This window comes from Oryctolagus cuniculus, chromosome 1 (genome assembly GCF_964237555.1).
Source record: "Oryctolagus cuniculus chromosome 1, mOryCun1.1, whole genome shotgun sequence".
NCBI classification, from domain to species: domain Eukaryota; kingdom Metazoa; phylum Chordata; class Mammalia; order Lagomorpha; family Leporidae; genus Oryctolagus; species Oryctolagus cuniculus.
This window is the reverse complement of record NC_091432.1, coordinates 5834616-5857396: the sequence shown is the minus strand read 5'-3', so window position 1 is coordinate 5857396 and position 22781 is coordinate 5834616. Positions and strand designations below refer to the sequence as shown.

The 22781-nt window shown below is 61.4% G+C and overlaps 1 protein-coding gene across 1 annotated transcript; it reads left to right on the top strand.

Moving 5' to 3' along the window:
- Positions 1-26: 26 nt before the first annotated feature.
- Positions 27-2045, top strand: DRAP1 (DR1 associated protein 1). The gene is made up of 7 exons (XM_051854862.2): positions 27-281; positions 467-539; positions 623-716; positions 807-926; positions 1018-1111; positions 1490-1578; positions 1821-2045. Exons 1-7 carry the CDS (start codon positions 240-242, stop codon positions 1933-1935), a joined length of 627 nt encoding a protein of 208 aa, XP_051710822.1. The 5' UTR covers positions 27-239; the 3' UTR covers positions 1936-2045.
- Positions 2046-22781: the final 20736 nt, after the last annotated feature.

Below are 22781 nucleotides of genomic sequence, written 5' to 3'. Positions count from 1 at the left end.
TTCGCAGCTGGGGCCTTGGGGCGGGCGGGAGCGGCGGAGACGGGAGACGCCTGGGAGACGCCAGGGGGGCGGGCGCTTGGGCGCAGCGAGCGGCGTTGAGCGGGCGGCGCTAGGACCCTGCCGGGGAGCGGCGGCGCCAGGACCCGGGGGAACCGCGGCGGGCCGGCGGCGAGCAGGCCCGGGCGCCCGGAGGCTGCGGGCGGCGGCGCGGGGCCCGGCGCGGCGAGAGAGGCCCGGAGATGCCGAGCAAGAAGAAGAAGTACAACGCGCGGTTCCCGCCGGTGAGCACGTGGCGGGGCCCGGCGCGGCGGAGGCTCAGGGTCCGGGCCCCGCCGCGGGGGTGTGGGGGGCGGGCGCATCGCGGTGCTCGTGGTGGTGGTGGGGGCTTGGCGCCCCGCCCCCTTTCTCCCGGGACCCCCACCCGCCGCAGCGGGCGGAGGGGGTCCGAGCGCTGTCCGCCCCGCAGGCGCGCATCAAGAAGATCATGCAGACGGACGAGGAGATCGGGAAGGTGGCGGCGGCCGTGCCGGTCATCATCTGTATCCTTGGGGGCGCCGGGCGGGGGGCGTGTGCGGGCGGGGGGCGGCCGCCCGGCGCCCGCGTGCTCCTTGACGCCCCCCAGCCCGGGCGCTCGAGCTGTTCCTCGAGTCGCTGTTGAAGAAAGCGTGCCAGGTGACCCAGTCCCGCAACGCCAAGACCATGACCACGTCGCACCTGTGCGTGGCCCCGGCGCCGGGGGAGGGCGGCGGGCGGCTGCGGGGGGCGGCCCGGCCGCGGCGTCACCCCCGGTCCGCCGCCTCCCGCAGGAAGCAGTGCATCGAGCAGGAGCAACAGTTTGACTTCCTCAAGGACCTGGTGGCGTCGGTCCCCGACATGCAGGGCGACGGGGACGACAACCACATGGATGCGGACAAGGCGCCTCGCAGGTGCGGGCCGGGGCCGCGGGGGCGGGCGGCGGCGGGCGGCGGCGGGCGGCGGCGGGGGACCTCTGGGCACACGGACCGTGCCTCCCCCAAGGGGCCGGAAGCCGGGCAGCGGCGGCCGCAAGAACGGAGGCGTGGGGAGCAAAGGCAAAGACAAGAAGCTGTCGGGCACAGACTCGGAGCAGGAGGTGAGCGCGGGCCCCGGCCTCTGCCCTGCCCTGGTCCCGTCCTTCCCCGCGGCCACTCCCGGGCCTCAGCTCCCCAGTGACTGCGGCCACTCCCGGGTCTCAGCTCCCCAGTGACCCGGGTCTCAGCTCCCCAGTGACCACGGCCATTCCCGGGTCTCAGCTCCCCAGTGACCGCGGCCACTCCGGGTCTCAGCTCCCCAGTGACCCGGGTCTCAGCTCCCCAGTGACCACGGCCATTCCCGGGTCTCAGCTCCCCAGTGACCACGGCCATTCCCGGGTCTCAGCTCCCCAGTGACCCGCGGCCACTCCCGGGGTCACAGCTCCCCAGTGACCCATGGCCCGTCCATGCCTTTGCTGGTCACCCCCTAACCCCCGCAGGATGAATCTGAGGACACAGATACTGACGGGGAAGAGGAGACCCCGCTGCCCCCTCCCCAGGCCAGCCACCCCCCTGCCCACTTCCAGAGGTAAGCAGCCCGGGGCACCGGAGGAGGCGCGCGGGTCCCCTGGGCTGGCTGTGGCGAATGTGGGGGGTGGGAGCACAGTGACCGTGGGCTTCAAGGCCAGGGACCCCAAGCTGACCAGGGGTGGTGGGCGGAGCCTGGGCAGCTCTGGGCCCGCCCCTTTCCCTGGGGCTTGGCCGCCATTGGTGCAGGGGGTGGTGGGCAGGGGCCTGAGCCGGGCTTGTCTACCCCGCTTCCTCCCGCAGCCCCCCAGCTCCCTTCACGCCCTTCGCCTCGGCTCTGCGCTTGCCGGCTGTGCCCGCAGTGCCCCCTGGCCCCTCGGCGCCTGGCGCGGAAGATGAAGAGGACTACGACTCCTAGCGCCCTCTGCCCCAGGCCGGCCTCCCCTTTTACTTGGTTTTAGTTGCTTTGGGGGGAGGGACAAGGTGGAGCTGTTCTTAAATTTATTAAAAAAAAAAATAACAAAAGGACTGTCTGTGTCGGTGGCAGCCTCTGTCTGGGGCTCGTGGCTGTCTGCCCGCCCGCCCCCACCTCTCTTCCCCTGGGCTGTGGCGGGGGCAGCAGCGGGCCAGGCAGTGAGTGGCAGAGGTCCAGTCTGGGGAGCTGGAGGGAGGCCGCCCGGCGAGGTCTGGGGCCTCTCGTGCTGTGTGGCCCTGGGCGTGCTTCTGCCCTCTCTGGGCTGCCGTGTAGGACCCAGCACAAGGGAGGGGAGGTGTGCGAGGCGGTGGAGGGCCTGGAAGGCAGCTCCTGGGTGGGACGGTGACGTCCTCTGTCCGTCCACGGGTATGTCTGAGCAGGCAGGGAGCTGTGGTGCCCACAGGGCCGGCGTGGAGGCTGTGGGGAGTGGCAGGTAGGAGTGGCTCGCCCAGGCCTCCTGGAGCATTTTTGTCCTAAAAGGCTGGAGCCGCCAGGCTGTGGGTCCGTCTGGTCTGGACAGGATCACCGCCTTCCAGGGAGGCGTTTGGAGCCTGGGGAGAACGATGGCGGCTTGACCGCGGGAGGGGCTGTGTTCAGGACACCCCCCGTCCCTTCGCAGTGGCTCTGCTGCCGCCAGCGGCCTCGCCCTGCTCGATGGGCTGTGGGGGTGCGGAGGGCGGGTGTGTGAGTCCGGGGCAGGTGACCGAAGGAGACAGAGCGGCCAGGCCAGGCCAGGCCACCCGGTTGTGCCGGGAAGGAGAGGCCAGCTGTCAGATGCTTGGACGCCAACAAGGAGGTGGTGGCTGGGAGCAGAGGTGCTCCGTGCTCCAGGCCTGGGCTCGTGGACGGGGCAGGCGGAAGCTCCCAGGTGAACAGAAGCAGCACGGGTGTTTGTTTTTAAAGACTTGTTTGTTTGAAAGGCAGAGTTACAGAGAGGGAAAGACAGAGAAGGGTCTGCCATCTGCTGGTTCACTCCCGAATAGCCCAGGACTGGGCCAGGCTGCAGCAGGAGCCAGGAGCTCCACCTGGACCAAGCGCCCGGGCCATCCTCCATTGCTTTCCCAGGTGCGTTAGCGGGGAGCTGGATCAGAAGTGGAGCGGCCGGGGCAGGAGCTACAGCTGGTGTTACAGGGGCAGCCTAACCCCCTGCGCCACGGCGCTGGCCTGCAGGGTTTTGTTTTTTAAGACAACAGAAATGCAGGCTTCTAGAGAGAGAGAGAGGGCCGGAGGGAGTGGAGTGGGTCATGAGGAAGGAGAGACAGGGAGTGGCTTCCGTAGGAGGCGGAGGTGATGAGTTATCTGGGGTGACGCTGAGGGCCGGGGGAGCAGATGGTCTAAGGCAGCGGGAGGGTGGACGGTGAGCGGTGGAGCGGCCGGCGGTGGCACTTGCTGGTGTCCCTGTGTCCTTCCCAGGCGCCCTCTTGCCTCCTCCCCCAGCCTGCAGCGTGTACAGCTGCCCCCACTCCAGGTCCTCAGCCTGGCCAATCATAGCATCCCTGCCGCGGGGATCTTGCCTGGGGGGCCTTGGGCGGGGCCCTCGGGGAAGGGTGGTGGTTGTTTTTTTTGTTTAAGGATTATTTGGTTCACTCCCCAGATGGCCACAGTGGCTGGGGGTGGGCCAGGAACTCCATCCGGGTTCTCCATGTGAATCCAGGGGCCCAAGCCCTTGAGCCACCCTCTGCTGCTTTCCCAGGCGTGTTAACAGGGACTTGGAGCGTTCTGATGGGGCGCACCCATGTCACAGGTGGCGGCTTAACCCACTGTGCCACACCGGCCCCTGGGGAAGGGTTTTGACAAGACCCCTGGCAAGGATGAGTGGCGGCCAGTCCGGCACAACATGGGCCAGAAGCTGCTGGAAGCCGCCCACCGGCCCAAGGGGGCGATCCTACCTGCAGACGAAGCCAGCTCAGGGCGCAGAGACGAGGCATTAGTACCTGCATCCAGTGTGGGCCGTGCGCGCACCCTGGGCTTCTTAGCCCCCTGAGCCGTTGGGTGTCTGTCGCTCTTAAGGGAAAGAGGCCCCGTGAACCCCAGGACCCCCCCCCCCCAGCCCTGGGAGCAGAGTTCTTTAGCACCAGGGGGTGGAGGGGTCCTTGTGTCTCCAGGGAGGAAATCTTGCCTAGTGTGCATGAGGTCAGGGTTGGGAGAGGAGACCCCGGGCGGGGAGGGGGCCTGTTGCTGGGCCGCGCAGTGGGGACTTGCACCAGGCGGGTCTCAGGTGGTGGGGGAAGGCCAGGGGCTGGCATCAGGCAAAGGCCCAGGGAGAAGAAACAGTGGCTGCGGGGAGCAGCTGGCCTTAGACAGAGTGTGTCAGACTGGAACGGCTAGAACTAGGCCCTGGGTTCAAATCCTGGCTCTTCCACTCAGCAACCTTAGGTGCCGTGGCTTCTGACTGCCACAAATGGAGCCAGTTGCTACCTACCTTCATCATATACAGACGGCCCTGTGGGAGAGCAGGCTGGGTACACCTGTAGGGGGCGTAGCTTGCTGATAGAACAAATATCAGGTTCAAGTGCAAGCTTGTATCTGGTCCCAGGAGGTTCATCTGATCAGCTGGGATCACTTCTCCAAGGGGACTTCAGGGTCTAGGTTCTTTTTTGTTGTTGTTGGTAAAGATTTATTTTATTTATTTGGAAAACAGATTTACAGAGAGAGGTAGAGACACAGAGCAAGAGGTCTTCCCGGGAGACCAGGAAAAGCACCTGGCTCCTGGCTCCTGCCATCGGATCAGCGCAGTGCGCCGGCCGCGGTGGCCATTGGAGGGTGAACCAACGGCAAAGGAAGACCTTTCTTTTCTTTTTTTTTTTTTTTTGACAGGCAGAGTGGACAGTGAGAGAGGGAGACAGAGAGAAAGGTCTTCCTTTGCCGTTGGTTCACCCTCCAATGGCTGCCACGGCCGGCGCGCTGCGGTCTGCGCACCGCGCTGATCCGATGGCAGGAGCCAGGTACTTATCCTGGTCTCCCATGGGGTGCAGGGCCCAAGCACCTGGGCCATCCTCCACTGCACTCCCTGGCCACAGCAGAGAGCTGGCCTGGAAGAGGGGCAACCGGGACAGAATCCGGCGCCCCGACCGGGACTAGAACCCGGTGTGCCGGCGCCGCTAGGCGGAGGATTAGCCTAGTGAGCCGCGGCGCCGGCCAAAGGAAGACCTTTCTCTCTGTCTCTCTCTCTCACTGTCCACTCTGCCTGTTAAAAAAAAAAAAAAAAAGAGGTCTTCCCTCTGCTGGTTCGCTCCCCAAATGGCCTCAACAGCGGGACTGGGCCAATCCGAAGCTGTGAGCTTCTCCCAGGCCTCTCACATGGGTGCAGGTGCCCAAGCACTTGGGCCATCCTCTGCTGCTTTCCCGGGGCAGGGTGTCGGGGGGAATTAGTAGGGAGCTGGATCGGAAGTGGAGCAGCCAGGACTCGAAGCAGTGCCAATGCCGGCACTGCAGGCGGGGGCTTTAACCCGCTGGGCCACAGGTTCTTAGGCCCTGTCGTCCTCAGCCCGTGTCTCCCACAGTCACTATGGCAGGGGCGAGCTCAGAGCCCAGGGAGGCGTTTGGGGGCTGGGACTGGAAGCAGTCCAGGGCCTCTGCCCCACTCCCACCCGTCACCGGCTAGGACTGACTGGTCACAGCGTCCCAGCCGAGCCAGCCTGGGGTGGCCCGCGGCCAGGTTCAGTGGCAGGACCTCGCAAGCCACTGGGACGTGCCCAGCTTTGGCACGTGTGGAGTTCGGCCTCCGGCGTCAGAGGGCAGGGGCCGGAGGAGACGGTGCACCTGCTTGGGCGGGGCCTCTGGGTGCCTCCTGGGAGTGAGGGAAGATGGCTTCTCTCCTGTAGCAGCCCTGGACTCGGGGAAGGCGCAGCCTCTCAGTGCCTGCTCTGTCGCGCTCAGCAGGGGAGCCCGGAGCCCAGCCCTATCTGAACATCCCAACAGCCCCGCGAGGCAGCCCCCAGCCCTGCCTGTGTGCGGGGTGCGGCCAGTGCGTGAAGTGGGCAGCTCTGGAGGCCCGGGCAGCAGCGAGGGACCGTGACCCACCGTCCCCTCCTCGGCCCCAGCAGCCCCGGGGCAGGATTCAGTCTGCAAACATTTGCTGAGCCCAACCGTGGTTACTCAGATACGCCAGCTCCGGGCCGCCCACCAGAAGCTGAACCCAGAAGGGCTGATGCCACTGGGTGCTGGGGAGGGGGCGGCCCGTGGCCACCTTCCCCCGTGGCCCAGTGATTCCACCGAGAGTACACACGGGGCCTCTGCGCTTGGGCTTGAAGCTCTCGGATGTCGCACGGCAGCTGCCGCAGGACCGGGAGCTGGCCAGGAGCGGCACGCAGGAGCCGCCTGGAAATGTTCTGTAGCTGGGACTGGGCGAGGGTTCCGGGTTTTGCACACTCATCACTGTGCTTTTGTAGTATGCTCATAAGAGGAGTGGTTACTTTGTATCTACCTGGCCCTCCCTCTGCTGTTGCAGACAGTGGCCATTCTGTGAACAAGACATTCTTGGAGTTTCTTTCTGAAAAGGGAGAAACATAAATAGGACAAAGCATAAATAGGACGTGGGATGGGCGCGGGGTGCTGGGGGAACGAGGCGTCACGCGGGAGGAGTGGGGAGACCAGGCCGGGAAGGGTGGTCCCGCCTTCTGTGCCAGGCTTGGGAAGACTCCAATGTGGCAAGATGAAAAAAAAATCTTTATTTCATTTATTGAGTTTCATTTTGTTTGTAAGGCAGAGCGACAGAGACAGACAGAGGGAGATCTTCCACCCACTGATTCGCTTCCCGAACGCCAGCAAAGGCCGGGGCTGGGCCACGCTGAAGCCAGGAGCCTGGAACTCCCCGGGGGCTCCAACATGGATGGCAGGGGCCCAGGTGCTGCGTTAGCAGGAAGCTGGACTGGGGCCCCAGCCAGGCACTCTGACGAGAGACGCAGCCACCATCCCGATCAATGATTCAAGCCACTGAGCCAGGTGTGGCGAGATTGGTGGAGAAACCCAGCCAGCGAGCGAGAGCAGGCCCCACAGCTCTGTGGGGAGGGGGCTCGGGGGCGGGACCAGCAAGGGCAGGGCCGGGGGATGGCACAGGATTCATCAAGTTCCTCTGGGGCTCCCCTGGCGCCGCTCCCTCACCCGTGTCCTGGGGCCCGACGCAGGAGCCGCCAGCCCTGGGTTCCGGGAGCGTCCATGGGGCACTGGCAGCCTCTCTGGGCCCCAGAAGCCTTGTGGAATGGGAGAAGGAGAAGATGTGGGGTTCCTATCACACCTGGTCAGGGTGCTGCCTGACTTGGAGGCCCCAGGGGCCAGGGAGGTGGGGGAGGACAGTGGAGGGAGGGGTGACTTGGCCCTGTCCCCGCCAGCTGGAGGTCAGCCATCTGACCGCCTGGCAGCTGCTCCAGGCTCTGCTTCTGACATCTGCCAAGTGGGGCTGTGCCGCCGCCCTGGGCAGAGGCCGGGTGCACCGTGCAGCTCATTCTCCTGCCCTTGGGAGCTCCCAGTGTCCTCTCTGCACCCTGTGCCCTCCTCTCGGTGGGGCGGGGTGTCCTCATCAGCTCCTCTATAAATGAGACCGGGGCTCCCGGAGCGCAGGGGCCGGCAGAGTTGGACACAGGTCTGTGTGTGCGTGAGTGGCGCACCCCCCCACTCCCCGTCTTAGGTGCAGGGGCGCTCAGCGCCGGGACATGGACCTAAGATCTCAAGTTCCTGCCCCTCTAGCTGCAGGTGCACAGTGGGGGATCCCTCACCCCCCGCCCCCCTGGGCGCTGCACCAGGCCTGGCCTCACCTCTCCTTGGCACAGGACCCTTGGTGACCATGTGACCAGACTCTCCTGGGGACGCCTTGTGGCGGGGGAGTGGGCTGGATGTGTGACCTCCATCTTCATTAGGAGAGCGAGCTTATCTTTTTCTCTGAACTTGGTGCCTTCCTATTCCATTGTGTGTGTGTGTGCACGCGGGCGGGCGGCAGGGAAGAGGTCAATGACAAAGGAAAGGGAGTTCCCCATGTCCCCTGCTCAGCAGAGGGGCAGGAGCAGAGGCCAGAGGCGGCCCTGCTGGTGAGGCTGTGGCCGGGGGAGTGTGGGTGCCTGTGGCCATTCCAGGGGAACTGTGGTAACACGTCCCTGGCCGGTCCACTCTGAGTACACCCCTGACAAGTGCAAAGACGTGTCCCAGAGTTGGTGACCCCCCCTAGGTGCCCACCACTGGGGAAGGCTGGGCCGGGAGCTGCAGGGGCTGAGCGAGAACCGTCCGAGGCAGATGGCACAGGCGCCGTGCTCGTCCCCAGCACCGGTGTGTTCTTGGGCAAGTGACTTACGCCGTCTCCAGTTTCCTCACCTGGACAAGGGCACCTGTAACTGTACCTCCCTCAGGGATGTGGTGAGATGAGGTGGGGCAGACGGCGGGGTGGGGGTGAGGTGGGGGCGGAGCGCAGGCCAGGGAAGTCAGCTTAAAAGAGAAGCTTTAAAAAAAAGATTAATTTGTATTTAGTGTGGAGAGAGATCTCCCATCCCAGGGTTCACTCCCCAAATGGCCAAAGCCAGGAGACTGGAACTCCATCCGGTCTCCCGCCCGGGTGCAGGACCCCAGGCCGTCTGCTGCTTTCCCAGGCGCATCAGCAGGGGGCCGGATGGGAAGTGGAGCAGCCGGGCCGTGAACCGGGTGCACCACGACCTCGACACCGGCTCCCCTGCCCAGTGAAGTCAGAGAGAGGCTCCTTGGGGCCCTGTGGGTGCGCGGAGGATTTTCTGCACGCTGTTAAATCCGCGTCTGTGGCCCGCTGCCTTCCGGGATGGGCTGAGTGCATTGCTGGTGTTTTCTGAGCACCCACTCTGTGCCAGGCCCCGTCTGGGCGGGGGAGGGGCGCATGGAAAAGCCCTGCTCCAGCCCTGCCAGGCGCACCGTGGACAGACGGGCGGACACGGAATGTTAGGAAGGAAATGACAGAGTGGGCACGGCACAGAGAGGGATGGCACCACTGCGCTAGACTGTTCTAGAAACCCAGGAGGCCAGCGTGGCGAGGCGGCAGCTGCTGCTGAGCCCCGCCCCTGTGCCAGCCTGGTGGTGGAGGGGCGAGGCGGGCAGAGGCCTTTTTTCTCTGCCCCCTGCCCCGGTACCCAGGGGTTGGGTTTTCTGGGTCTTACTTAGGCCTTTTTGGGGTTCCTGGCCTTCCCCCCACCCTTCTCTGGTTTTGTCTGGAGTCACATCCGACACCCAGAGGAGCCGATCCTCTTGGGAGACAGGAGCCCGGGCCTTGTTTCATCCCGCACCCCCGCCCCATGCCCCCGCTGCACTCGTGCCACCCCCACGGATGGCACGTCCGGCGCCCGGAGGAGGCGCGCACGCCGGCCGGGAGTCTGGGTCTCGGCGTCACTCCCTGTTTCAATGCTGTCGCCACCCCGGGGCAGTGTGTGACCTGAAGCAGCACCCCAGCCCCTGCGGGCAGCAGTTACCGTAAGGACGGGATGGTAATTACAGAGACCTGCAGGCTGCGGCCTTGGCAATCAGCGGTGAACGGCCCCCTTCTCCGGCGCCTTTGACCTCTGTTTTCCTGTGTCGTTACCGTGCGCACAGTCCGCAGGCAGTGGGCCCACCCCCACTGTTGGGTCACCAGGATGCTCCCAGCCCCCAGCCGGAGCTCCGAGCCGCACGACCCCCCATTCTCTCCTCCTCGCGGCGCCGGTGTGCACGGATCTGATGGATCTGAGAGGCGCACATGGGTGGATTCAGGCGTTGTAGCCCCTGTGACCAGCGGCCCAGACCATGTCTCTGTCCCCTTGACTCTGGGCGGCAGAAGCGGCAGAGGCGGGGGCTCCGGGCACCGGCAGGGGTCCTGTGCCAGCTGAGAGCAGTTGCTTGCTGCTCGGAGCCTGGTTCTCCCGCGTCGTTGGTGGGAAGGGGTGAGGTCAGTGCAGCTCCCTGCCTCGGCCCCGGAGCCCAGAGCCCCCCTCTGCTTTGAACTCCCCAAGCTGTTTTTTGGAAAGTTTATTTATTAGGGGTGGGCACCGTGGCGCAGTGGGCTAAGCTGCCCCCTGAAATGCTGGTGTTCCATATGGCGCTGCTTTGGGTCCCGGCTGCTCCACTTCCCATCCAGCTCCCTGCCAATGCACCTGGGAGAGCCGCAGCAGACGGAACAAGTGCCTGTGCCCCTGCCCCCGCGTGGAGACCCGGAAGAAGCCCTGGCTCCTGGCTTCAGGTTGGCCTGGCCCAAACCTGACCTTTGAGGCCACGTGGGGAGTGAACCAGTGGATGGAAGATCGATCAATCAATCGATCAATCTTCTACATATGCACACACAGAGAGAGATATATTTAGGAGTCTCTCACTCTGCCTTTCAAATAGATAAATATATATTTTAAAGTTTTTTTCTTAATTTTTTTTTTGACAGGCAGAGTGGACAATGAGAGAGAGAGACAGAGAGAAAGGTCTTCCTTTTGCCGTTGGTTCACCCTCCAATGGCCACCGCGGCCGGCACACCACGCTGATCCGAAGGCAGGAGCCAGGTACTTCTCCTGGTCTCCCATGGGGTGCAGGGCCCAAGCACTTGGGCCATCCTCCACTGCACTCCCGGGCCACAGCAGAGAGCTGGCCTGGAAGAGGGGCAACTGGGACAGAATCCGGCGCCCCGACCGGGACTAGAACCCGGTGTGCCGGTGCCGCAAAGCGGAGGATTAGCCTAGTGAGCCGCAGCGCTGGCTTCTTTACTTCATTTTATTTATTTATTTATTTACAGGCAGAGTGGACAGTGAGAGAGAGAGAGACAGAAAGTTCTGAAAGAGGGGCAACCAGGACAGAATCCGGCACCCCGACCGGGACTAGAACCCGGTATGCCGGTGCCACAGGCAGAGGATTAGCCTATTGAGCTGTGGCGCCGGCCCCATTTTATTTATTTTTAAATATTTATTTTATTTATTTAAAAGAGAGAGTGGGAGACAGAGAGATATCTTTCCTCTGTTGGTTCACTCCCCAAATGGCCACAATAGCCAAGGCTGGGCTAGACCAAAGCCAGGAGCCAGGAGCTTCTTCCAGGGCTCCCCACTTGGGCCATCCTCGGCTCCCTTCCCAGGCACATTAGCAGGGAACTGGATTGAAAGTGGAGCAGCCGGGACTAGAACTGGTGCCCGTATGGGATGCCGGCACTGCTGGCAGTAGCTTAACTGGTTAGGCCTCAATGCCTGCCCATATTTTATTTATTTATTTATTTATTTTTATTTATTTATTTTTTTGTTTTGACAGGCAGAGTGGACAGTGAGAGAGGGAGACAGAGAGAAAGGTCTTCCTTTGCCGTTGGTTCACCCTCCAATGGCCACCACGGCTGGCGCACCGCACTGATCCGATGGCAGGAGCCGGGTGCTTCTCCTGGTCTCCCATAGGGTGCAGGGCCCAAGCACCTGGGCCATCCTCCACTGCACTTCTGGGCCACAGCAGAGAGCTGGCCTGGAAGAGGGGCAACCGGGACAGAATCCAGTGCCCCGACCGGGACTAGAACCCGGTGTGCTGGCGCCGCAAGGCGGAGGATTAGCCTAGTGAGCTGCAGCGCCGGCCTTATTTATTTCTCTAAAATTTATTTATTCATGTTTGTTTGAAATGCCGAGTGACACACACACACACACACACACAGAAAGGGAGAGAAAGACAGAGATCTTCACTCCTCGAATGCCAGGACCGGGCCAGGCCAAAGCAGGAGTTACTCAATCCAGGTCTCCCACGTGGGTGGCCCCTTGATGTGCATTAGCAGGAAGCTGGGTCAGAAGCAGAGGCAGGTCTTGAACCAGGCCCTGGGATTCGGGGTGTGGCGTCCCCAGCAGTGGCTAAACCTGCTGGGAGCACAGCACCCCCCCCCGTGGTCTCCCCACGCCCTTCCCGAGCTCGGCTGAGGGTGAGAGTTGTGTGTGCGCATGTTTCCTCGCCCACTGACCTGACTGTCTCCAGGGCAGGACTTGTCTGCCTGTGGTCAGACTCTGGGTTCCTCCAGGCCGCCTCGAACCACAGCCCCACCCTTGGAGAACAGGTGTCTTTGCAGCGCCCGGTTCCCTCCCTCCCCACTGGTGGTCTGTCAGCGGTCTAGGAGTGGCCGTGGGACTCAGGACAGGACATGTCCCAGTCCTTCCTGGGGTCTCCTACATGTGGGAGGATTCCTCTCCCCACACCCGTGGCCAAGGGTAGCAACCAGGTGCCACCTGCAGCCGCGTTCCCTGGGACCCGATGACCACACAGCGCCAGCTGGAGGCGGAGTCACCCACCGCGGGAAGCGGCTGGGTCCCGTGACCCAGCCAACACTGAGGTCAGGAGTATCCCTGCCTTTTTAAGATTTAGTAAAATAGACTGACCATCTGTTGTATCTCTTTTGGCTTACGTTGTTTGTCCATCTAATGCCAAAGGGACCTGACTCCTACAAGGCGTCTCTGCATTGGCAGAACGACTGGAATTCATTTGCGTGTCTGCCTCTTTCCCAGACTCCCTGGTCGGCTTACAAGAACTGGAAAAATACAATACCATACCATACCATACCATACCATACCATACAGACGTGGAGTCTCAGGAATGAGCAACTATGGGGCCGGCATTTGACCCGGCAGTCAGCCGCCGGCTGGGGCGCCGGCGCCCCCTACTGGACGGCCTGGTCTCACACCCCGCTCTGCTCCCGACTCCAGCTTCCTGCTAGTGTGCAGCCCGGGAGGGGGGGGCAATGGTGAGGGCCCAACTGCGTGGCCGCTGCTGCCCACGTGGGAGACCTGGGTGGAGTGTCTGGCTCCCAGGTGCAGCGCTGGCCGTGGGCCCTTGTAGGCATTTGGGGAGTGTGGGAGCCTCCTCCTCAAGAAATAAAAGGGGCTGGCCGGCGCCGCGGCTCACTAGGCTAATCCTCCACCTGCGGCGCCGGCACACCGGGTTCTAGTCCTGGTCGGGGCGCCGGATTCTGTCCTGGTAGCCCCTCTTCCAGGCCAGCTCTCTGCTGTGGCCCGGGAGGGCAGTGGAGGATGGCCCAAGTGCTTGGGCCCTGCACCCCATGGGAGACCAGGAGGAAGCACCTGGCACCTGGCTTCGGATCGGTGCAGCGCCGGCCGTAGCGGCCATTTGGGGGTTGAACCAACGGAAGGAAGACCTTTCTCTCTGTCTATCTCACTGTCTAACTCTGCCTGTCAAAAAAATAAAATAAAATAAATAAAGGAGCTGGCACTGTGGTGCAGTGGGTAAAGCCGCCGTCTGCAGTGCTGGCATCCAGTATGGTCGCTAGTTTGAGTCCCGGCTGCTCCACTTCTCATCCAGCTCCCTGCTAATGCGCCTGGGAGAGCAGTGGAGGATGGCCCAGGTGCTTGGGGCCCTGCACCTGCGTGGGAGACCCGGAAGAAGCTCCTGGCTCCTAACGTGGCCTGGCCCAGCCCTGGCCGTTGAAGCCATTTGAAGCATGAATCAGCAGATGGAGAATTTCTGTCTCTTTCGCCCTCTGTCTGCCTTTCCATAAGTAAGTGAGTAAGTGCATCTTTTTTAAAAAGTGTGAAAATAGGAAGGAAATTAAGAGGAGGAGCAAGAACACACACACACACATAAATGTGCAACCATGAAGATCTGTAAGGTGCTTTACTAACTGAATATCAAATTAGGCTTTGAGCTTCCTGGCAGCCAAAGCAAAAAAGGGAGATACTGTAATGTGGCTTGTGTGTTTGAGAGAGAGAGAGAGAGAGAGAGAGAAGGGGAGAGAGGGAGAAGGGGGGAGAGGGAGAAGGGGGGAGAGAGAGAAGGGGAGAGAGAGAAGGAGAGAGAGAGAAGGAGAGAGAGAAAGAGAGAGAGAGAAGGGGAGAGAAGGAGAAGGAGAGAGAGGGAGAAGGAGAGAGAAGGAGACAGAGAGAGAAGGAGACAGAGAGAGAGAGAAGGGGGGGAGAGAGAAGGGGGGAGAGAGAGAGAAGGAGAGAGAAGGAGAGAGAGAGAGAAGGGGAGAGAGAGAGAGAAGGAGAGAGAGAAGGGGAGAGAGAGAGAGAAGGAGAGAGAGGGAGAAGGAGAGAGAGGAGAGAGAGAAAGAGAGAAGGGGAGAGAGAGAAGGAGAAAGAGGGAGAGAGAAGGGGGAGAGAGAGAAGGGGAGAGAGAGAGAAGGAGAGAGAGAGAAGGAGAGAGAGGAGAGAGAGAAAGAGAGAAGGGGAGAGAGAGAAGGAGAAAGAGGGAGAGAGAAGGGGGAGAGAGAGAAGGAGAGAGAGTGAAGGGGAGAGAGAGAGTGAAGGGGAGAGAGAGAAGGAGAAAGAGGGAGAGAAGGGGAGAGAGAGAAGGGGGGAGAGAGAGAGAAGGAGAGAGAAGGAGAGAGAGAGTGAAGGGGAGAGAGAGAAGGAGAGAGAGAGAGAAGGGGAGAGAGAGAAGGGGAGAGAGAGAGAGAGAGAAGGAGAGAGAGCAGGAGAGAGAGAGAGTACAAGTGGAAGCAGCGTCCACCTAGCTTGTACCTTCAGAAGGGGCTCTGAGAAGGGGTGGCTGAGTGGCATGGTGGAGGCCTAGCCCGGCCGATTGCCAGCCGAGTCCCCAGGGAGTCTCACAAGCGCTTGGAGAGCAGCCGGGGACGCACAAGGCCGGAGACCGCGGCTGCTGCTTCCCCGTCGGCCCTGCCCTGAGCCCTCGGAGCTCGTCACGGTCGGTCACTCCCTTCTCTTAGGAGCAGTTTCTCCTCCCGGCTGGGAGCCCCTGCTCTCTGGGCCGTCGCCTCTCCCACTGGCTGCTCTGCTCTGGTCCTAGGGCTGCAACTCCCTGACCTCTCACTCTCTCTCTCCCTCTCTCTCTCTCTAAGATTTATTTATTTGGGGCTAGTGTTGTGGTGTAGTAGGTTGAGCCTCCGCCTGTGGCGCTGGCATCCCATATGGGCGTCAGTTCAAGTCCCAGCTGCTCCACTTCTGACCCAGCTCCCTGCTAATGCACCTGGGAAGGCAGTGGAAGACGGCCCAGGTGCTTGGACCCCTGCGCCCACATGGGAGACCCGGAAGAAGCTCCTGATCCTGGCTTCAGATCGGTGCAGCTCCGGCCACTGTGGCCAGCTGGGGAGTGAACCAGCAGACGGAAAACCTCTCTGTCTATAAGTCCACATAGCAAATAATTAAATTAATTTTAAAAAAGAAATTACTTATTTACTTGAGTGACAGGTGGGGGAGAGAGAGAGAGAGATTTTCTTCATTGGTTCACTCCCAAAATGCCTGCAACAGCCACGGTTGGGCCAGACTGAAGCCAGGAGCCAGGAACTCCACTGGGTCTCCCGCATGAGAGACAGGAACCCCAGCACTTATGTCGCCTTCCGCTACCTCCCGGGCACTTTGGCTGGAAGCTGGAGGGAAGTGAAGTGGCCGGGACTCACGCCAGGCCCTGGGATACGGAAGGCAGGCGTCCCAGGCAGTGGCTGTGGGGGCCCCCAGCGCTGCCTCTCCCCAGCGCCTCCAGCGGCAGGCCCAGGCTCCGCCTCCCGCCTCCTCCTCCTCCTCCCCGTCCTCCCTGTCCTCCCCTCCTCCAGTCCTCTGGACGGCAGGTCCTTCCTACCCTGGGCCCCCACGTTGATTTCCCGCGGCTGCCTGAGGCGGGGAAGCCATGCCTGTTTGTGCCCCGTTTCGGAGGTCACTAAACATCACGAAACGCCCAGGGGCAGGCACCGTGTCCCTCCAGAGGGCCTGGGCCCCACCCCGCCTCCTCACCGTGCAGCTCCAACAGCAGGTGCAGACCCCGGGAGGGCGCAGCAACACGGAAACCTGGATTGAGTTCCTGGCTCCTGGCTTCAGCCTGGCTCAGCCTTGCCTGCCGGGGGCATCTGGGGAGTGACCCGATGGATGGGGGCTCTCTCTGTCCATCTGCCTATCCGTCTGTCCCCTTCCTTTCCAGTAAGTGAACACAAAACAAAAAGCCTGGTGTTGTGTAGAAGCCGCATCTCTGAACCTGACGTGGGAGGAGACGTGCGGTGGGGGCAGGGAGGACACGCGCGAGCCCAGGAGGCACCTCCGTGATGGACGCCTTCCGCGGGCTGTCTAACTCGTTGCTTGGCCTGCGGGTGTCCGAGGCTTCTCTGTGGATTCTTCCTCGACTCAACTCTAGGAAGCGGCTCTGGTGCTCCCTTGCTTGGCACTCGTGGTGCTGGGTGCCCCAGCAGGGTAACAGGTGCCCCCTGGGCAGCCCCAGGGCCGCCTGGACACCTCTCGCCAGGCTTGGGGTGAGAAGGCAGCCCCCAGACCTACTCCTGAGGACGCTGCCAACAGCAGGATTTCCTAAGTCAGCCTCGGCACCAAGCTCCCTTCAAAATCCACCCTCAACCCCCTCACGCTGGCAACGAGGGTGGTGACTCCGGAGTGCAGCCTGGGCCAGTGCTGTGGCGTAGCAGGCCCCGCCACCGCGTGCGACGCCAGCATCCCATCCATATCCGAGCGCCTGCGACAGTCCCGGCGGCTCCGCTTCTGATCCAGCTGCCTGCTACTGCGCCTGGAAGAGCAGCGGAAGATGGCCCAGTGCTGGGGCCTCTGCACCCACGTGGGAGACCTGGATGGGGTGCCAGCTTCCTGGGTTCAGCCCAGGGCCCAGCCCTGGCCATTGTGGCCTTTTGGGTGGTCAGCCACACAGAGGCGGGAGGGAACCGGACCCCTCCCCTTCCCGGTGGGGAGCTGCTCTTCCACTGCCTACACGTCACCTGCCCAGCTTCTCTGGTCTTTGGACTCCAGGATCTAAGCCAGCCTGCCTTCATTCCACTTTCTTTTTCTTTGTTTGTTTGTTTGTTTGTTTTTTAATATTATTTATTTGAAAGGCAGAGTCACAGAGAGGCAGAGAGAGAGAGGGGTTCCCTCCTTTTTTTAAGATTTACTTTAGGGGCCACCTGCAGTGGCAGTATTCCATATGGGTGCTGGTTCAAGTCCCTGCTGCTCCACTTTTTCTTTTTTTTTTTTTTTTGACAGGCAGAGTGGACAGTGAGAGAGAGAGACAGAGAGAAAGGTCTTCCTTTGCCGTTGGTTCACCCTCCAATGGCCGCCGCGGCTGGCGCGCTGCGGCCGGCGCACCGCGCTGATCCGATGGCAGGAGCCAGGAGCCAGGTGCTTTTCCTGGTCTCCCATGGGGTGCAGGGCCCAAGCACCTGGGCCATCCTCCACTGCACTCCCGGGCCACAGCAGAGGGCTGGCCTGGAAGAGGGGCAACCGGGACAGAATCCGGTGCCCCGACCGGGACTAGAACCCGGTGTGCCGGCGCCGCTAGGCGGAGGATTAGCCTAGTGAGCCGCGGCGCCGGCCCACTTTTTCTTTTTTAAAGATTTATTTGAAAGACAGTGTTACAGTGAGGGGTAGAGACAGAGAGAGAGAGATCTTCCACCCCCTGGTTCACTCCCCAGATGGCTGCAACGGCCAGAGCTGCGCCGATCCGAAGCCAGGAACCGGGAGCTTCTTCTAGGTCTCCCACATGGGTGCAGGGGCCCAAGGACCTGGGCCATCCTCTGCTGCTTTCCCAGGCCACAGCACAGAGCTGGATCAGAAGTGGAGCAGCCGGGACTACAGGGCTTTAACCCACTGTGCCACAGCACCAGCCCCCGCTGCTCCACTTCCGATCCAGCTCTCTGCTGTGGCCCGGGAAGGCAGTGGAGGATGGCCCAGGTCCTTGGGCCCTGCACCTGCATGGGAGACCAGGAAGAAGCTCCTGGCTCCTGGTTTCGGATTGGCCCAGCTGCAGCCATTGGGGTCATCTGGGGAGTGAACCCATGAATGGAAGACCTCTCTCTCTCTCTCTCTCTCTCTCTCTCTCTCTCTCTGCCACTGCCTCTCTGTAACTCTGCCTTTCAAATAAAATAAGGCAGAGTTACAGAGAGACAGAGGCAGAGAGAGAGGTTTTCCATCCACTGGTTCACTCCCCAGTAGCCTCAATGGCAAGTCAAAGGAAGTCTCTTTATAATCTTGAAAAACCAGGGAATGTTATAATAATTGCAAACTAGTAAACATAAAAGCTTAAGCGAAATGAACGCCTTTCTAGAAAATGGGAAAAGCCCAAACTGGCACAAAAATATAAAAAAGTCGGTGGATCCGTAGCCATTCCAGAATTCCAGTCTGGTCCGACGTGAAGGCGCCCAACAGAGATGCTGCTGTTTATGGATCTCTATCATTTTATTTTCAAGAGATTTATTTATTTATCTGAAAGGAAGAGTGACAGAGAGGTGAGGCAGAGAAAGAGAGAGACAGACAGACAGATCTGCTGGTTGACCCCCCAGATGGCCTCAGCAGAGCTGGCCAGACTGAAGCCAGGAGCCGGGAGCTCCATCCGGGTCTTCCACGTGCGTGGCAGGAACTCACGCACTTCAGCCCTCGTCTGCTGCTTCCCGGGAGCACTAGCAGGGAACTAGATGGGAGGGGTTTTTGTAAATTTTTTTTAAATTTATTTAAGGGGGCCGGTGCCGTGGCTCACTTGGCTAATCCTCCGCCTGCGGCGCCGGCATCCCATATGGGTGCCGGATTCTGTCCCGGTTGCCCCTCTTCCAGGCCAGCTCTCTGTTGTGGCCCGGGAGTGCAGTGGAGGATGGCCCAGGTGCTTGGGCCCTGCACCCCATGGGAGACCAGGAAAAGCAGCTGGCTCCTGGCTTCAGATCGGTGCAGCGCCAGCTGCACCCCATTTGGGGGGTGAATGAATGGAAGGAAGACCTTTCTCTCTGCCTCTCTCTCTCTCTCTCTCTCACTGTCTATCTGTCAAATAAAAAAATTTATTTAAGGTGTACAAATTTCAGGTACATCATATATACAGCCTTAGGGTGGACGGGATGTGTGACGGCGGGAATCCCACCAGCGCGCTGAGACAGGATGCGGCACGCTGAGCGGTGCCTTCGCCCGCTGCACCAGTGCCGGCGCCGCCGCGTTTTTAACTTTCATGTATTTGAAAGGCAAAGAGACCGACAGGTGAGATCACCCATGTGCTAGTTCACTCCCCAGAAGCCTATACCAGCCAAAGCCGGATCCAGGCACTCCGTCCGGGCCTCCTGAGTGGCTGGGAGAGACCCAAGGACTTGGGCCGTCGTTCGCTGCCTTTCCAGGGTGTGAATTAGCAGTGGGGCCGGGACTCGAACCCGGGCGCTCGGGTACGGGATGCGGGCTTCCTGAGCAGCTGCTGCCCCAAGCGCCCAGCCCAGAGAGGCTCCACCAGGCAGGCGTTCGAGAACAGGCGGTTCTGTCTCCTCGTGTTGTTGTTCTAGAAGCCAGAGAGCTTCCTCCTGCATCCAGTTCCTCCCTCGTCCAAACCAGACAGGAACAGAATCCGGAAGACGGAGGGATGCACAGCGCTCGCTACGGACGAAGCCGCCCAGCAGCAGAGGAACAGAATAAAATGCAGGCAAATGCTCCACCTAGGGGCGAGGCAGGGCCCCGGGAGCCTCCCGGAACACAAACCCCGGGGGAGCAGTTGTGGCTGGACGCCGTGGCCGGGAAGGGTTTCTGTTCCAGCAAGGCCCTCGGAGGCCATCGGGACAGCCCAGTGACTGCTTCCCAGAGACAATGCACTCCTGCAAATCAGTGCGGAAGAGACCGGAACGCAGCTGAGATGCGGCCCGCTGGGGAGCACTCGCCCAGGGAATCTTCAGTTACAGTTACAGTGAGGTTCCATCCCCCACCCAAGGTTTATGTATTTATGTATTTATTTATTTATTTGAAAGGCAGAGTTAGAGAGGCAGAGGCAGAGGGAGACCTTCCATCTGCTGGCTCATCCCCGATGGCTGCAGTGGCTGGGGCTGGGCCGGGCAAAGCCAGGAGCCGGGAGCTTCCTCCGGGTCTCCCACAGGGGTGCAGGGGCCCAAGCACTTGGGACATCCTCCACTGCTTTCCCAGGCTATCGCAGGGAGCCGGATCGGAAGTGGAGCAACCGAGACTCGAACCTGCACCCATATGGGATGCCGGAGCTGCAGGTGGAGGCTTAGCCTACTGTGCCGAAGCGCCGGCCATGAGTCAGATTTTCAGTGGGTCAAGATCACCATGTAGGGCCCGGCTTTGGGTTAGGACCCCTGCAGCCCTCACCGGAGTGTGTGCCTTCCAGCTCTGCCTCCTGATTCCAGCTTCCTGCTAACGCAGACCGGGAGGCAGCAGTGATGGCCAAGGCGGTGGCTCCCTGCCACCTACCTGGGAGACGAGCCTGTGTTCTCAGCTCCTGGCTTTGGCACCGGCTATGTGGGCATTTGGAGGGTCAATCAGCTGGCACCACTGGCAGAGGATTAGCCTAGTGAGCCACGGCGCCGGCCCAGTAAATATATATATACATATATATATATATTTTTTTTTTGTGGACAGGCAGAGTGGACAGTGAGAGAGAGAGAGGCAGAGAGAAAGGTCTTCCTTTGCCGTTGGTTCACCCTCCAATGGCCGCCGCAGCCGGCGCACCGCGCTGATCCGAAGCCAGGAGCCAGGGGCTTCTCCTGGTCTCCCATGGGGTGCAGGGCCCAAGCACTTGGGCCATCCTCCACTGCACTCCCGGGCCACAGCAGAGAGCTGGCCTGGAAGAGGGGCAACCGGGACAGAATCCGGCGCCCCGACCGGGACTAGAACCTGGTGTGCCAGCGCTGCAAGGCAGAGGATTAGCCTAGTGAGCCGTGGCGCCGGCCCAGTAAATCTATTTTGTAAAAAGAGAATCGTCCAGGGGCCAGCACTGTAGTGTAGTGGGCTAAGCCTCTGCCTGCGGCGCCGGCAGACCATATGGGTGCTGGCTTGAGACTGGCCACTCCACTTCCGATCCAGTTCCCTCCTAATGTGCCTGGGAAAGCAGTGGAGGGTGGCACAAGTGCTTGGGGTCTTTGCACCCACGTGGGAGACCTGGAGGAAGTTCCTGGCTCCCGGCTTTGGACTGGCCCAGCTCCCACCATTGTGGCATTTGGGGAGGGAACCCACGTATGAAAGACCTCTCTCTCTGCAACTCTACCTCTCAAACAAAAAACAGAGTCTTTTTTTTAAGATAATTATCCAAGTAGTTTATTTTAAAAATTACTTATTTTCACTTTACTTGAAAGGCGTAGAGACAGGAAAGGAGACAGAGTGATATTCCATTCCTGTTTTACTCCCTAAATCCTCAGAGCAGCTGGGGCTGGGCCAGGCAGAGGCACGCTGGGAGCCCGAAACTCAGTCCAGGTCTCCCACTTGGGTGGTGGGGATCCAAGCACTGGAGCCGCCAGCTCCCGCCTCCCAGGGTGTGCGCCGGCAGGAAGCTGGGAAGGCGAGCACAGCGGCGCCCAGGACTGGGTGCTCTGGTCCGGAACACGGGCGCCCGAGGCGGCGTCTGCCTGCGGCCAGATACCCGCCCCCCCCCCCCCGACTGAGTGGTGGGTATTTGCATCTGCACCAGGTGCCAGGGATCAGGGCTGAGATGTGCCCTGGCGGGAGGGGGAGGCAGCAGGTGCACCCAAGGCCGTCAGCAGGCTGCGCTGAGGGGGGAGAAGAGGGAAGACCGCCCAGACCTGCCCGCCGCCAAGGGGCAGTGTTCAGCTGGCCGGGGAAACCATGGGCCGAGTTTCAGAAGGGACTCAGCTCTGAAAAGAGAGCAGGCTACATGTGTGTCCTCCCCAGAGCCCCCGTGGGTGACATTCGGCGGAGACAGACGGCAGGGGGCATGGCTGGCCCCGCAAAGAGCGGACTTGGTGCATCCGGGTGATGATCTTCGTCTGCAGCACAGCCAGGGCCAGTGAACGGGTGTCCCGCGGTGGATGTGGTGCAGGACGGAATGAGAGCAGTCGAGGGCGGCAGTGACCAGGGTCCCCTCTCACGGGGCCACGCCCTGGCTAATTAGTACTAGCAACTCTTTTTTTAAAGATTTGTTTTAGGGGTTGGCGCTGTGGCGCAGCAGGTTAACGCCCTGGCCTGCAGTGCCGGCATCCCATATGGACACCGGTTCAAGACCCTGCTGCTCCTCTTCCCATCCAGCTCTCTGCGATGGCCTGGGACAGCAGTAGAAGATGGCCCAAGTCCTTGGGTCCCTGCACCTGCATGGGAGACCTGGAGGAAGCTCCTGGCTCCTGGCTTCATCAGTGCAGCTCTACCGTTGCGGCCAATTGGGGAGTGAACCATCGGATGGAGGACCTCTCTCTCTCTCTCTCTGTAACTCTGACTTTCGAATAAATAAGTAAATCTTTAAAAATTTTTTGTTTTATTTATTTGAAAGGCAGAGGGACAGAGAGGTCTTCCATCCACTAGTCCACTCCCCAGATGCCCGCAACAGCTGGGCTTGAGCCAGGCTGAAGTCAGGAGCCAGGTCTCCCGTGTGGGTGGCAGGGGCCAAGTCCCGGAGCCATCGCGGCTGCCTCCAGCCGCAGACCAGCAGGGAGCTGGATTGGAGGTGGAGCTGGGACGGGAACCCAGCAGACGCTCAGGTGATGGGAGCGTCTCAGGCAACCTGCCAGCCCCCTGCGCCACAGCGCCTGGCCGCTGTCCTCACCGCCGTGCAGCCCGCTTTCCCAAGCCTCGCCCTGTGATCGCGCAGCAGACCTCTGAGCCGGGCCCACGGCCCAGGTGCAGGAGCAGCAGTCACAGAGCCTGCAAGGCCGCTCCCGGGGGGCGGCGCGGGGGCCTTGTGGGGGTTCACATCCCAGGGCTTTGCTCGGCACTGCCGAGAAGGCTGGGGTCAGATTTCGGGGCCGAAATTCCTCCCAAGGCCTCCTCCCTGCAGCCTGCCTGGGCCTCCAGAGTGACCCAGTCCTGGGGTCCCTTTTGCGGATGGACGGGGAAACACAGGCCGAGGCTACGGCAGGAGAGCCGCTCACACAGGGTCCGTGGCGGCGGCGGGCTGTGGCACTGGTCCTGTGGGCCTCCAGGCCTGGGTCGCTCCTCAGCGTCCAGCTGAACTGTCCCCTGGCTGGCCGTGGTCCTCACCTACCCTGGAGG

Excerpts from the sequence above, each read along its gene's own strand:
- DRAP1 (XM_051854862.2), top strand. The coding sequence starts at position 240 with ATGCCGAGCAAGAAGAAGAAGTACAACGCGCGGTTCCCGCCG. Across the intron at positions 1,112-1,489 it reads GCACAGACTCGGAGCAGGAG|GATGAATCTGAGGACACAGA; the intron begins GTGAGCGCGGGC and ends TAACCCCCGCAG. Across the intron at positions 1,579-1,820 it reads CCCCCTGCCCACTTCCAGAG|CCCCCCAGCTCCCTTCACGC; the intron begins GTAAGCAGCCCG and ends TTCCTCCCGCAG.